The 15,640-nt window shown below is 38.0% G+C and overlaps 1 protein-coding gene across 1 annotated transcript in view; it reads right to left on the bottom strand.

Annotated features, from left to right (window-relative positions):
* Positions 1–4,731: 4,731 nt before the first annotated feature.
* Positions 4,732–15,640, bottom strand: part of LOC113524626 (NACHT, LRR and PYD domains-containing protein 12-like) — a 31,354-nt gene continuing 20,445 nt past the window's right edge. Inside the window, exons 5-11 of the mRNA XM_053236984.1 lie at positions 14,335–14,389; positions 13,973–14,177; positions 11,906–13,685; positions 8,232–8,405; positions 6,508–6,681; positions 5,245–5,418; positions 4,732–4,996 (exon numbers count right to left, since the gene is read on the bottom strand). Coding sequence (XP_053092959.1) covers positions 4,816–4,996; positions 5,245–5,418; positions 6,508–6,681; positions 8,232–8,405; positions 11,906–13,685; positions 13,973–14,177; positions 14,335–14,389 — 2,743 coding nt within the window. The 3' untranslated portion in view covers positions 4,732–4,815. The remainder of the gene's footprint in view (positions 4,997–5,244; positions 5,419–6,507; positions 6,682–8,231; positions 8,406–11,905; positions 13,686–13,972; positions 14,178–14,334; positions 14,390–15,640) is intronic.

Genomic DNA, 15,640 nt, shown 5'->3' with positions numbered 1-15,640 from the left:
AATCAATGTCATATTAGATGACTGATGTAGAATTTTAAATTGTATTTTGTACAACATGGTGTAGTGCGTACTTTGATGCTTGAAACAAGGGGGGCTGTATGAAATACAGTATTGTGCAGTATTTTTATTTATTATTTTTTTTACTTATTTTATTTTATCTATTTATTATGTGGTGAGCTTTGCTGTGACATGTGAATTTCCCTTTGGGATTAATAAAGTCAATCAATCAATCAATGAAAAGATTCTGAGAAACTCATATATAAAGCTACTTACAATGGATCAGAAAAAAAATCAAACCAAGATAAATCATATCAGAACTTTTTCCACCCTCAAAAGTGAAAAACCATCAGAAACATTTTAGGGAAAAATAGGAAGACATAAAAAAAAATGTTACAGTGATCTGGTTGCATAATTGGGGGTGTGGCTGTGTTCAGAATGAACCAATCACATTCAATCTCATGTTTATTCTGATTAAACCCCAAATAAAGACCAACATGCATTCATACATTTAATTTATTAAATCAATTCATTATTTGAACCAAATTATTTACTGCAAATGCAGAGAGTCAAGTTTGGAAATGTGGCCACACGAGAGTAACCAAGATCCATCCAGCACAACACACTTCACTCACTACTCAAAAACTCTGTTTACCTTATAGCATGGAATAGTGTTAATCATAGTGACTCATTATTATTATTATTATTAGTATTAGTATTAGTAGTAGTAGTGTTGATATTGTTGTTATCAGAATAATTTTATTTGCCATATTCTTTGACATGTATTAGGAATTTTTCTTGGTGTTTGGTCACAACACGATACATTCAACACAGTTTACACACACACACATCACAGACAACACAACACACAACCACCATCCCAATATCCAAATACTGCACCTTAAGCAGAAATCCATAGACTCAGTTGTAATTTATATTACAGTGGAGGTACAAATAGCAGCTGAATGCAGTTCAGATGGCATTAAATGGAGTCACATAATTGTGATATGATAATAATAATAATAATAATAATAATAATAATAATAATAATAAAGAGTTGAGAAGGTGCGTGTGTTGGAGTTGTCTCTTGTCTAACTACTACAAGTGTAGACTTATAAACACCGCCATAAAATACTTCATAACAGAATAGTGATTGTGGGAAATTGCAGTTCCTGGGTTTGGCCGCACGAGGGCAGTCAAGCTCCATCCAGCACAACACGCAGCGCCGCCTCAAACAGCCGGTAGGCCTTGTGTCCTTCCCACAGACACAGAGATCATCAGCCTTATTACTGTGCACTGGATTATTCTGCCATAACAACTCCAACACACGCCTCTTCTCTACTCTTTACTATTATTATTATTATTATTATTATTATTATTATTATTATTATTATATAAACTGCTTTAAGTGGGGAAAGTATTGGTTAACACGGACTCCTCTACTGTTTTTAGTTGATCTGAGAAACACTTTCATATCTTCTGCATCATAACTCCTACTTGAGCTCTGCTTGTGATAAGGAGACGCTGGAGTCTGAAATCTCACCATCACTTTCTGTCTCATCTTCTTCTTCACTCTCCGTTATGTTTAAAAAAAAAATTTTTTTTAAACCAATATGGGACCAAAGTCCTTGTTCCTTGTTTCCTTTTCATTGGTGCTTTAAACCCTTTTTGTTCCTCCTCGTTACCGTTAGTCATTTTCCCGTCTAGCTGCAGTTCGGGATTTGCTTCAGCGGCCTTCATACTTTCTGAATCTCTTATTTCATTCTCTGAAACTTGTCTGTAAACAATCTCTTCACTGTGCTCCATACCTGTGTCCACGTCCTCCGTGGAGATAATAATAATAATAATAATAATAATAATAATAATAATAACAATCTAAAGGGTGTTGAGTGCAGCGCTGTGTGTTGTTGTGGATGGATCTTGACTGCCATCGTGTGGCCAGGTTTAGGAAGTGCACGTTCCCAGAGCCACTGCTGTTTAAAGCCGCAGCTTATAGTGCTGCTTCACCGTGTATTTTCAAACCGCGGCTGCAAATAAAAGCTTGGACAATATAAAGCTCTTTATTATTTGTGTTCTGGTTTTCTATGTTTCAGTTTCAGATGTAATTTCTTGTTTCTTTATTTGCCAGTTGTGTTCAGGACACTTGTAGTGTGTTATATTTAGTGTAATATTTTGATTTCATCTTTACTTTCTGTGTGTAAAGGCGGAGCAGCGCTGCAGTCCATCCACACTGCCTCTGTTTCATTCAGCTCTCATTTGGCCCCAGACATTTTTTCATCATGTTTAAAATGTTCACTTATTCCATCCAGTTCCTTTTGGTTCTTTATAAAAACGGTTCTGTGGTCCGCATAAGCAGATGTGTTTATTTCTTTGTGTGTGGAGGTTCGTCCTCCTTGTTCTCTTGAATGGGGTTGAATGTTGTGTAGAAGAGGACTGATTGCAATCACGTAAAGAGCTGCAGCTGCACTTTCCCTCCTCTGTGTTCTTCAAACTCAGCTCTCTAATCACCACTGACCTTTATCTCAACTTCTCATTTCTTGTAGAAGAACTTTAGCATCGTGGATTTATTTAAAGCACCTGTTTGTAGAACTTCATTATATAGAGAGCTGCTAGTAAATCTGCTCCTTCACTAATACACACTTTGTAAAACTGTTGGGGTTTTTTTTAAACATGAACCTGATGTAATTTAATTAGTAATTAGTTCAGACAGCTAATTCCTGTCTTTTCAGTTCAAGTGTAACAAAACCTAAGCTAGCCTACTTAAACCCAGCCAGATACTAGCAAGCTGATTTAGCTAGTTAGCTCCCAGTCTTGTTTAGCTAACAGGAAAATGTTTTTAGTAGACTCTGATAACCAGAAGATCTCATATGGAATTATAAATGTTTTATAGAAATAGCTAGAACATATTCAACCGCTAGTCTTTTGAGTCTGCTAGTCTTTACACTTTAATATTCTGTTATTTCTGGCCTCCATTTTAGGTTCTTCATCATTTTTCTGGTTTAATTGTGTAATTCTGTTGTAGGTTTATTACAATATATATTATTTCCACATTTGTATATTGCTGAGTTTTAACAGAATATAAAAAACAAAAACAAACAAAAAAAAAAACAGATTTTGTTACTATCTTTTTGATAAATTGTTAAAGATGTACTTCAGTTGTGTTTCTCTATATAAACAATATTTGAAAAATTGTCATGTGACTATTGTTGGGTAAAAAAATTGTACTGAAATTTTTAAAGTTTTAAATAAAGTAATAAAACCACTTTTCTGCTAAAAATATTTCCTTTTTGTATAAAAAAAGGGCCACTTTGCTCCCAGCATGAACATTTAAGTATCTGATTACATTAGGTCTTTAGAGTTTGGACAATATAATTATATTCATGAACTGACCCAGGCCAATTGCCTTAATGCTGGTAGTCAGGGACTGATCACAGGTCAGGTAACAGGGGAAAAAGCTCTTATGGGGCTCTATATTCATGTTCACTTTGTTACTAATAGTGTTGTGTGTGTGCACACACACACACAAAACTAGCTAGCTAGGTTCATTTGGCTGGGAAATAAATCACTAGAATGAACAGAATGCAGTCTGGTTATGATCAGAAACGTGTTTTATTGATGGGTAAAAGTAAATGCATGTCTGACTGACATATGCTTTGTATGAAGCTAACATTACCACATTATTTACTGGACATCAGCCACCACCAGCACACTCACAGCATCACACACTGCTCTATAGTAATAATTAATGCAGGCAGTGGGGCATATGGGGGGGTGTGTTCACTCTGAACAGCTGAGACTCTCACTGTCACCATGGTTACGATAAGATTCCTCTTGAACAGTCAGAAAGTCCAGCTCAGAGTTCATGAATCGTGACACAACATTGAAGTTTCTCAGTGTGGTGGAACACGTGTTAGTCCTGGTAGTGGTCGATGCTAAGAGTAATTACAGTACAGTCCACACACACCTGAACTGTTGTGTTTCAGTCACAGTCACTGTTTATTTTGTACTACACATAGTGTAAATGACATACACACAACATATATACAAAACTATTAAATAACAGGAATATATACAGTGCATGTAGTTAAGTTTCAGTTACTGTTTTTTAGTTTAAAAATCTAAATACCTTAAATAATCAAAATATCATGATTACTATCAAAACAAATTAGCAAACAAGGAACAATTATTTGAATAAAAAAAAAAAATTTAATCAATATTACAACTGTGAATCAATCATCTGTGGAGAAGCAAATGTTTCACTGTCATGGTACAACAAACTGAATAAAACTGTTGAGCAGAAACACACTCTGAATAAGTAGATAAAAAATGTGAGTGTGTATTTGTGTAATCAGTGTGATGATGTGATGATATCTCTGTGTTGTGTGTAGATGCTGAAGGATTTGATTTTGGACTGTAAAATATGTTATTAAAGCCTGAAGTAACTTGTAGCTGAGTGGATAAAAGGATGTGATCAGTCACGGTTATTGTTATGGAACTTCTACATCTGAATATGAATGATTCAGCTCCCAAACTGCTGGAAATGTGGGACGGGTTCTAACGCTTCACCAAAACTGCTTTATCCTGGAAAAGAGGTTTGAGGTGAGACTCCTGTCATACGCCAGTCCTGGTGAGTTTACAATCCTTAATGCTTAAAGACAGAGAAGAGCATCAGTGTAAACAAACATCATCAGCATAAACACCAACAAACACCAACACACACACACACACACACACACATAGTAAAAGTGACAAGATAATGCAGTATACAGTGAATATTAAATATCATACAGTACAATAAAGAGGCAGTAAGTCAGTAACTCACTGTAGTGTCTCCAGTTTACAGTGTGGATCCTTCAGTAGATCAGAGAGCAGCTTCACTCCTGATTCTCCTGGATTATTACCGTTCAGATCCAGTTCTCTCAGGTGTGATGAGAAGTTTGACCTCAGAGCTGAAGCCAGAGCAGCACACCCCTCATCTCTAATACGGCAGTAACGCATCCTGCAAGAAAGAAAACTTTCTCACCCTTAACACACTCAGTTTTAGCATTGAAAACGTGAACTACAAAAAATCTTTATATACAGAACATTTACTCTCCATCTCACACACACAACAATGAAAATATATCAGATCACTACAATTACAATTACCACAGATGAGAACTGGATGTTGCTGTTTTTATTAAAACTCTGCTCTGTGTGTATGTGTGTGTGTGTGTGTGTGCGTGTGTGTGTGTTTGATGATCTTACTCCAGTGTCTCCAGTGTACAGTGTGGATTCTCCAGTCCAGCAGAGAGCAGCTTCACTCCTGAATCCTGCAGTTTATTGACACTCAGGTCCAGTTCTCTCAGACTGGAGGAGTTTGAGCTGAGAACTGAGGACAGAACTCTACAGCTTTCTTCTGTCAGATTACACTTCCACAGCCTGGAAGAGAAATGATGAAATATCAGAACACTGATCTCAAACACACAAACACAGCCATAATACAGCTAAAGTTTAACATGGAACAGAAATGCCAGTGTGTTTCTCTCACACACACAAATCAGAGGACAGGACACCACATCAGCACATTTACAGGAGCAGGGATGTCTTTCTGCACTCCACAATCTCTCAGCTACAGTTTATTATAAGACCATTAGGTCATGTACATACACACATGTGAGAGCGAGCAGCCTACAAACAACACACTCTGACCTGTGTTCAAGTTTCTACAACCAACACTGCAGATATAGTGCATTTTATTACAGAAAATAAAGAATTATAGAACTGTACACTACCAGTTAATAACATGCCAATACTAGTGGTACTTTACAGTGAGGTCAATAAGGCAATTTCTCTGATGCTGTCTATCCTCATGGAGCCGGTACCATCTCCAGCTTTATAACAGATTCTGAAAGCGTGTCCAGTGAACTTTTCTGATCTTTCTGGAATGTAACAAACACAAAAGCTAAAGTAAATCTGATCAAATATTATTAGGTGGCTGTTGTTGTCAATGTTCAATAACAGTTTCCTGATTTAGGAAACAGATTGTTGTTTTGAAACACAGGACATCTGGTTCAGGAGTTGAATGAAGTTATATATTAAAAAAACATAATAAATAAATGAATGAATAAATTAATAAATAAATGAAAATAAAGGCGTTAGAATTTGTAAATGAAAAAATGTTTTCTTTTTGCAGCAGCCCTGATTTTTCACTGTTTTTCAGGGTATAGTGATAGGGTTCACATGAAAAACCGTCTGATACAGACCACGCCCACTTCCTGTTTAAATCCAAATACAAAAACAAGTACGAATATTTTGGGCACTAAACAGATACAGATACAGATAATAGCATTCTGTTACACCTCTAGCAGAGACACAAGATCTAAACAGCTATAATTACAATTCATAAGTACAGTTTTTATTTATTCATGATATAGAACTAATCTAGAAAGTAAATCAGATTCTCACATACACATTTCACTTTCTTACAAACATTTAAATCAGTGTTTGTGTGTGTGTGTGTGTGTATACCTCAGTATCTCCAGTGTACAGTGTGGATGCTCCAGTCCAGCAGAGAGCAGCTTCACTCCTGAATCCTGCAGTTTATTGTTAGTCAGGTCCAGTTCTCTCAGACTGGAGGAGTTTGAGCTGAGAACTGAGGACAGAACTCTACAGCTTTCCTCTGTCAGATTACACTCACGCAGGCTGGAAGAGAAATGATGAAATGTTTGATTTATTTCTCTGATTGTGAAATGAGGTGTTTCCATCAGTTGGGAAACAAACTGTCTACCTGAACACAAGGTTCTAATGTCAGGATAAAAATATAAAATGAACAGCCTGTGTATAAACTTGGACTGCTCTTGGACAGATCCATGTGTCTCAGCTCATATGAGATGGTGTATTTAACTTTCTGAAACAAGATGATAACAGAGAGGCCACTCTGAACAAACACGTCTCTTTATTTCTAGCAGAGAGTTTTTCATACAGTGTGTTCAGCAGCTCTGGGGAAAGTTCTGCTGGAGAACATTTACACATTTACACACTGTCCTTTACTGCTTCATTACAGTGTGTTCAGTGTGTAGATCAGTGTACATTGTGCACACATTTACTTTCCATTACAAACATTTTCTGGAATATTTTTGCTCCCATAGAACAATAGAAACAGGTCTATAAAATGGTAACAGCTCCATGAGGACAGATAACATCAGAGAAATTGGCTTATTGACCTCACTGTAAAGTACGACTAGTACTGGCATGTTATTAAAGTAAATGTGTGTGTAATGTACACTGATCTACACACTGTAGAAATAAATGCACTTTGTTCTGATGTGAGAAGTGATGTAGATATTTCAGCATTAACGCAAAGTTGAATTTCACAGAGATGATAAAACAGTTGGTGTTCTTTGTTCTTTGGACCTTCATCTTTCACACACAGATACAAATCACACAAACACAAAACTCAACATCAGAAACAATGCTAATCCACACCATATAAAAATACACCCTTTAATTTTTTATTCATATAAAACACTGGGCCTCATTTATCTCACTGGATACAAATGAATTTATTCATAAACCGCATCTAGGAGCATTTACACAGGAAATCTTTAATGTGTGAATTAAAAATGTAATAATGTGGAAAATCTAGAAGCTGTTGAGAGAAAAGGTTGATGAGGTGTTGGATCAGAGTTAAATGGGCTTGGCCACTCACAAGAGCTAGCGCTAATTTAACCACTAATTTAACCAACACAACAACCTTGTGCCATTCCTGTGCATGTCCAAGTTTATCAGTGCTTGGATTTCTTGTTATTGTCACGTTTCAGACAGAGAGAAGTGACTGACTGTAGCGTGAGAGGCTGAAGAGCGCATCAGTGTGAGATTTCTGACCAACAGTCACTGAGACACTTTAAACTATTTAAACACAGCAGTTTCTCTGTGTGATGCTCGGTGTCCATGATCACCTGCGTACAGTGTGGATCTCTTTTTCTCACCTTTCATGTCAAACCATTTTCTTTTCACCTCACAACATTCACACCTAATTCACCTTTCCGGTAAACTGTTTCCAGATTTTGGCCTTCCCAGGTGCTGTTATACTGATTAATGATATTTTATTGGTGTAGATGTGAGTTAAAATAACTTCCATTTACCTTTTATGGAGTTTTGGTGTCACTAAATACAAATGAGATGTGGTGTGCATGCATTTCCACTTGGCATTCTTAATGTGTGTGTGTGTGTGTGTGTGTGTCTGTGTGTACCCCAGTATCTCCAGTGTACAGTGTGGATTCTCCAGTCCAGCAGAGAGCAGCTTCACTCCTGAATCCTGCAGTTCATTTCCACTCAGGTCCAGTTCTCTCAGACTGGAGGAGTTTGAGCTGAGAACTGAGGACAGAACTCTACAGCTTTCCTCTGTCAGATTACACACACGCAGCCTGGAAGAGAAATGATGAAATATCAGAACACTGATCTCAAACACACAAACACAGCCATAATACAGCTAAAGCTGAACATGGAACAGAAATGTCAGTGTGTTTCTCTCACACACACAAATCAGAGGACAGGACACCACATCAGCACATTTACAGGAGCAGGGACGTCTTTCTGCACTCCACAATCTCTCAGCTACAATTTATTATAAGACCATTAGGTCATGTACATAACACACACATGTGAGAGCGAGCAGCCTACAAACACTACACTCTGATCTGTGTTCAAGTTTCTACAACCAACACTGCAGATATAGTGCATTTTATTACAGAAAATAAAGAATTATAGAACTGTACACTACCAGTTAATAACATGCAGGGAGGCACGAGTCAATCTACTAGCAGGTCTAAGGCCTCTGTCTTTCAAAGATTAAGAAATCTAAATCATCTTTTTTGCGTTTAACAAATAGGACTGTTTTGGATTTTTTTTGTGATCAAATTTATTCATTCGCTCTGATCAAGCACATCAACATCATAAAACAAGACAGTACAGGGCAGTATACAAGAATGACAGAAATCTGACCACATTAAGACAGGAAAAATCAACTACTTGTATGAACACTCACATAATCTGATACACACAAACACAGAGAACACACACAGACAGACACACACAGGCTCTGAGTCTAAGTTTTGGAAAATAAAGAGATACAAGTGTTACAGGTTTTATAGGAGACTTTCGAGGGCATTGATTGCCTTACACCAGTGATTCATGTTAACCTCATTAGCACCATTAATTTGAGCTGTTGAGAGTTCCATGTAGATTACATCTATAAAAGAGTCCATGCTCATGCTATAACAGAGAGAGACTGAGGAGGTTTCCAGTGGACTGCAGGCATTTTCTTGACAGCAGTGAGTCTGGCAGGAACTATTCATTTTTTGAGTTCAGAAAAATTAAGCGCAGACAAATCATTTAGGATCAGGACCACCGGTGGACACTCCCAGAACATATAGATAAATTCCCTTTTCCTCTGCAGATGGAGAGTTGAAGATGAAGACGTTTGTTTTTCCATATGAATGTGACACAACAGAATGTAATTTTTTCCAGAAGTTGGTTGGTGTGGAGGGGGTTTGGGAGTGGAAGAAATGAATCCTGAGCTGCAGAATCCCAAGCCTCACCAGAGAGCGGAAGTATGGTAGATTTATTCCAGTTTATCGTGTAGTTTGATATTTTGGAAAAAGTATTGATAACTTTAAATGTTTCCTGAAGTGAAGATTTAGGGCTCTGCAAATACAGTAAGATATCATGCGCATAGAGGCTAATTTTATCTTGTGTGTTTATGGTATGAATTCTGTTGATTTTACTATTCTGTCTTATAGCTATTGCAAGCGGTTCTATGAAAATGGCAAACAATAAAGGGCAGAGTGGACATCCTTGCTGTGTTCCTCGGTGAAGTGTAAATATGGGAGAAATGATCCCATGTGTGGTGACTGTGGCTTTTGGTGCAGTGTACAATATTTTTATCCAGTGGATGAACGACTCCCTGAAGCTAAATCTGTGTAATGTGTGGAATAGAAATGTCCAGTTGACATTATCAAATGCTTTCTCAGCTTCCAGTGATGCAATGATTGCATTAATTTTGGACTGTTGAGAAATATTTATCAGGTTAAATAATCTATGGATGTTATCTGAAGAGTACCTTTTTTTTTTTGATAAAGCCTGGTTGATTGGGGTGGCGTAGTGTGGAGGTCACTGTTTATAGTCTGGTGGCTGAAGCTTTTTTCTCAATTCAGAGAGTGTTTGATCATCTAAGTTCTTAGTGTATCTATCCGATAATTCTTTAATCTTCTGTTCCAGCTGGAATTTCTAATTCCAATTGTTTTTCTTCTTATATGATGAATATGATATTATTATTCCCCTGATTACTACTTTTGCTGTTTCCCATAATACTCATGCTGTAGACTCTGGGGAGTCGTTCACTTCCATAAAGGATGTCCACTCTCTTCGTATTAATGTAATAAATTCTGGATCTTTGAGTAGTGAAATATTGAGGTGCCATATAGGAGAAGATTTTGTGTACGGTTCTATATTTAGAGTTAGAGATACAGGTGCATGCTCACTGATTATAATTGGGTGTATTGTATTTGTTACATATGTCTTTAATTTATTGCTTATAAGAAAATAATCTATTCTGGAAAATGATTGATGAATGGGAGAAAAGTATGAATATTCTCTCAATGTTGGAGTGAATAATCTCCAACTATCGCCAAGGCCAAAGTCATTCATATGTTTTATTATTAGTAGTGGTCGATAAATGCTTCCAAGTTCGTTAAGTCCGCCACCGTACAAAATTCTTTATCTATATTCAAACTGCTCAGGGCTTGTTGTTACACGATTGTGTTTAGATTTACTTTTTTGACTCTTTTTTTTTTAATTTCTAGATTAATAGTATAAGTCCATTCAGGTGTTACCAGCAGGCGCCGACATGATTGTTGTATTTTCACCTCCAGGTCCGTGGTCTCATGTTACTCACAGCATCTCGTGCTCACCCCCCTCCGATTTTACACAGACACTGGTTCAGGTGTTTGGTGTGGACCCGGGTACAGGTGGAGTGTTCATATTACATCCAAACTAAAGAGAAAGTTTGATCTGTCCAAACCAAAAAAGGTATGTGTGAAAGCTTCCTTATTCTCTCTCACATGTGTGCCTCAGTGCAGATAGGGCTGTGCCATATGGTGATACATATAATAGGACGAGAAAATAGAATAATGAATAATAACTATTCATAGGTATTTTCCTATATCCTCTATATCGCCAATGTCGCAAAAGCTACATTTCAGCAGCTGATTTATGTCACTAAGGTCAGAGCTAGGAGCTACTAGCAGTGTGCTGTAACTAAAACAAAAACAAGCATGGAGGATTGTGACAGAGCGAAACTCCCCACAACACTCCAACACAGAACAGGCATCAGCCCAACTAAAAGATGAGGAACTGCTACCTAAAACTGGATGTGGTAATGTCAATTGGACTCCTGAAACTTGAAGTTGAATAGAGTGTTTTAATATTTACTTTTTAGATACTGTATTCATATTGTTTCAATTTTGACGGTGTTATGTTTTTCTTGTTCTGATTTGTGAAATTTCTGTTCAGTGTCACTTTCAAATCAAAGGAGAAAAGAAAAAGTGCCTTTCACTGGTGTTTAGTTCACAAAATTCACAAAAAGCAGTGATGCATGCACAAAGTTATTTTGAATAGATCATTTTTACAACAATTTTAGAGAAAACGTAATCAATTGTGGTATAAGATTGTGTCCATATCACCCAGCCCTCAGTGCAGACATAACATGATAGTGTAAAAAGTGAAACAGTCTTTTGTAAAATTACCTAAGGTTTGTTTAAAGATGATTAAAGTAACTGTTAACAAGCATTAATCCAAACAGTGCAGTTCAGTGTTACATTAAAATAACGATCCATGCAGTAATACATTTATAAATAAAAATACTCACTCAGCTTTTCTGGTGGCTTTGACCACTGGCAGCAGCCTCAGAAGACATTCCTCTGATCGGTCATATTTTCTCAAATCAAACACATCCAGCTCCTGTTCTGAGTTCAGTAACACAAACACCAGAGCTGACCACTGAGCAGGAGAGAGTCTGGCCCCATAGAGGCAACGGTCATCTCCTCTGTTGAGGTAAGTTTGTATTTCCTGCACTAGAGAATGATCATTCAGTTCATTCAGACAGTGGAACAGATTGATGGATTTCTCTGGAGATGGATTCTCCCTGATCTTCTCCTTGATGTACTTGACTGTTTCCTGTTTGCTGTGAGAGCTGCTTCCTGTCTGTGGCATTAAGCCTTGTAAGAGAGTCTGATTGGACTCCAGGGAGAGACCCAGAAGGAAGCGGAGGAACAGGTCCAGGTGTCCATTCTCACTCTGTAAGGCTTTGTCCACTGCACTCCTGAGGAAATCAGACATGTTTGACTTTTTGTAGAGATGCAGAATGCTAGGGCTTTGCTCCATTAACACATTGCTTTTTTTAAAGATGAAAGACAAAAATACATATAAAGCAGCCATAAACTCCTGAACACTCAGATGTACAAAGCTGAACACCTTTCCCAGGTGAAGCCCAAACTCGTCTCTGAAGATTTGGGTACAAACTCCTGAGTACACTGACACTTCTCTGACATCAATGCCACACTCTCTCAGGTCTTCCTCATAGAAGATCAGGTTTCCTTTCTCCAGCTGTTCAAAAGCCAGTTTTCCCAGTGCCAGGATACTCTCTCTGGTCTGCTGAGGATCAGGGTCACATTTCTGATGGTACTTTTGGTCCTTGTGTTTGATCTGAAAGATCAGGAAGTGTGTGAACATTTGAGTCAGAGTCTTGGGGATCTCTCCACTCTCTGCTTCACCCAACATTCTCTCTAGAACAGTGGCTGAAATCCAGCAGAAGACTGGGATGTGGCACATGATGTAGAGGCTTCTTGAAGACTTCATGTGTGTGATGATTTTATTGGCCAGGCTCTGATCACTGATCCTCTTCCTGAAGTACTCCTCTTTCTGAGGATCACTGAAGCCTCGTACCTCTGTTACCTGGTCTACCCACTCAGGAGGGATCTGATTGGCTGCTCCTGGTCGAGAGGTTATCCAGAGGAGAGCAGAGGGAAGCAGATTCCCCTTGATGAGGTTTATCAGCAGCACATCCACTGAGGCTGACTCTGTCACATCACACAATCTCTCATTGCTCTGGAAATTTAGAGGAAGTCGACACTCATCCAGACCATCAAAGATCAACACCACGTTGTAGGACTCACAGTCTATTAATTCTAGATTTCTCCTTTCTGTGAAAAAGTGATGAAGAAGATTCATCAGACTGAGATTTTCCTGCTTCATCAAATTCAGCTCTCTAAAGGGAAGTGGAAACATGAAGAAGACGTCCTGATTTGCTTTTCCTTCAGCCCAGTCCAGAATGAACTTCTGCACAGAGACTGTTTTTCCAATTCCAGCAACTCCTTTAGTCAGCACAGTTCTGATGGACTTGTCTTTAAAGAGGTCATTACATTTGATGGGTGTCTCCTGTGTTGCTGGTCTCCTGGATGCTGTCTCAATCTGTCTCACCTCATGTTCATTATTGATGTCTCTACTCCAACCCTCTGTGATGTAGAGCTCTGTGTAGATCTCATTCAGAAGTGCTGAGCTTCCATGCTGTGAGATTCCTTCATTAATTCTTTTAAACTTCTCTTTCAGGCTGGATTTCAACTTTGACTGATACACAGAGGCCACAGACTCTAATAAACAAAGTAATATCATGTGTTAATGCAAAATTACTGAGCACAATATAAAATGTAAATCCTTTCAAATGCTGCTGTTCATTCCTGATTCATGTACTAAATATTACTGAAGGAACAGGACCATTGTACAGAGTAACCACAAGCTGGACCACAAACAGCACAGAAAAGAACCAGACGTACATGATACTAAAATCAAACTTAAAACTGAAAGTCTTAATATCTAAAACAATTTCCTCTCTCTAAAGTGAACCTGATGGAATAAAGCCATGACTCAGAGCTCTTACTGTTGTGCAGTGTGTTAGCGAGATCTGTGTGGTTCATGTTCTTCAGGACGTGCAGTGTGATCTTCAGCGCTCCCTCTCTGACACTGTGCAGATCCTCCTCATCCTCCACCTCCCTCTCAGTGCATGCTGGGTAATCTGGACTCAGGAGCTTCCTAAACCTCTTCAGCTCATTCTTTATCAGAGTGATGACTTTGTGTTCCAGCTCCTGGTTAGAAACACACAGTAACAGATCTAAATATTATAATGTTACACAGAGAGGTATGTTTTGATTTTATGAAAAGAAAAAAAAAAAACCTCTGTCTATTACCACGATTACCCATAATTCTGCTGCACATCGATTAAACAACACAAGTCACACACACCTTGAATATGGACTCCAACTGATTTCTGCTGATGTTTGATTTCTTCTTTTGTGGTCTGTGAGCAAACAAAACACATCATGTAATGTGGACTATATGATGATAATAATGATGATAGAATAACAGAATAGTGGGGAAATGCATAATAATGAGCAGTTGAGTAGTAAGAATAATAATACACAGCATAAATGTAAGACACTGCAGAATAATAAGGAAATGATGATGATAAAGTGAAAAGCTTCCTCCAACTGACTAGCTCGTTTTTCATTTTTTCTTTTTTGATTTTTTTCCACTCGACACCTCAATGCTGGAGCTCATCTGTGATTCTCTTTTACAGCTAAAACATTCACACTAGCTGTTAACAACAGTGACTAGCATGACTATTCTGGAAGAATTTTCTTAATCAAGATATGATTTGAGTATGGTTATCATGTAATCCATCAAGTATTAGCAAGAGTTAAAATACTTAGAAATGATGAGATTTAGTGCATTTAGGGAGTGACTTTATGATTTTACAAGGATATTTCTGTGTATGTGAAACAAGAAACCTAAAACAAACTGGTGTGACCTTCCAGGTGGACTGTGCTTTTGGGAAAAACAATAAGCACACAGTTCTCATTCATAAATTGTAGCTTCTTCAGTCCAGATGTGCTCCGTCATATCTCATGGGAAGGTGTTTTTCTCTCTATCAGACTACTGAAGTGCATTGTTGAGGTTGTGATGAATGTTAACTTTTTTTAAAAAATAAAATGACTGATCTCTGTCTCTGTCATCTCTCCATGGTTAAAACTAAGATAGAGGGTCAGTGAAATAATTGTGGCAAGAGGCAGGGGTGTGATTAAAAAAAAAGAGAAGATTTCACTTAATAAGATCACTTAAGTTCTAGAAGTGTATTGTCACAGGAACACCATGCTCTGTCACCAACAGTCAGCGCCCTCTCTCCCCAGAGTTCTAATCAGCACCACCTGTCTCCAATCACCACACTCATCAGGACTCCATATAAACACACACCTCACATGCACTTTTTGTCTGGCCTCAACTAGGAATAGACCTCTTCTCTGTGAGTACCTGTGGTCATTGGAAGTGTCTCTATGGTTTCCTACATTTCTCCAGCGTTTCTCCTCCAAGACATGTGAGGTGTGTGCTCCTTTCCCTCAGTCCTTTACCTAGTGTCTCTATCTGTGTTACCCACCAGCCTGCAGTACTTATCTTTGTGTTTACCCCATCTTTGCATACCCATTGTTTGGCAAATCCTTTAATAAATTTGTGTTGGGTTCTCACCTTTGTCTCCGAGTCTGGTATATCCTGA

Source organism: Pangasianodon hypophthalmus, chromosome 9 (assembly GCF_027358585.1).
Source record: "Pangasianodon hypophthalmus isolate fPanHyp1 chromosome 9, fPanHyp1.pri, whole genome shotgun sequence".
Classification (NCBI taxonomy): domain Eukaryota; kingdom Metazoa; phylum Chordata; class Actinopteri; order Siluriformes; family Pangasiidae; genus Pangasianodon; species Pangasianodon hypophthalmus.
Note: the sequence above shows the minus strand (reverse complement) of the source record. Positions and strands in the feature narration are given on the sequence as shown.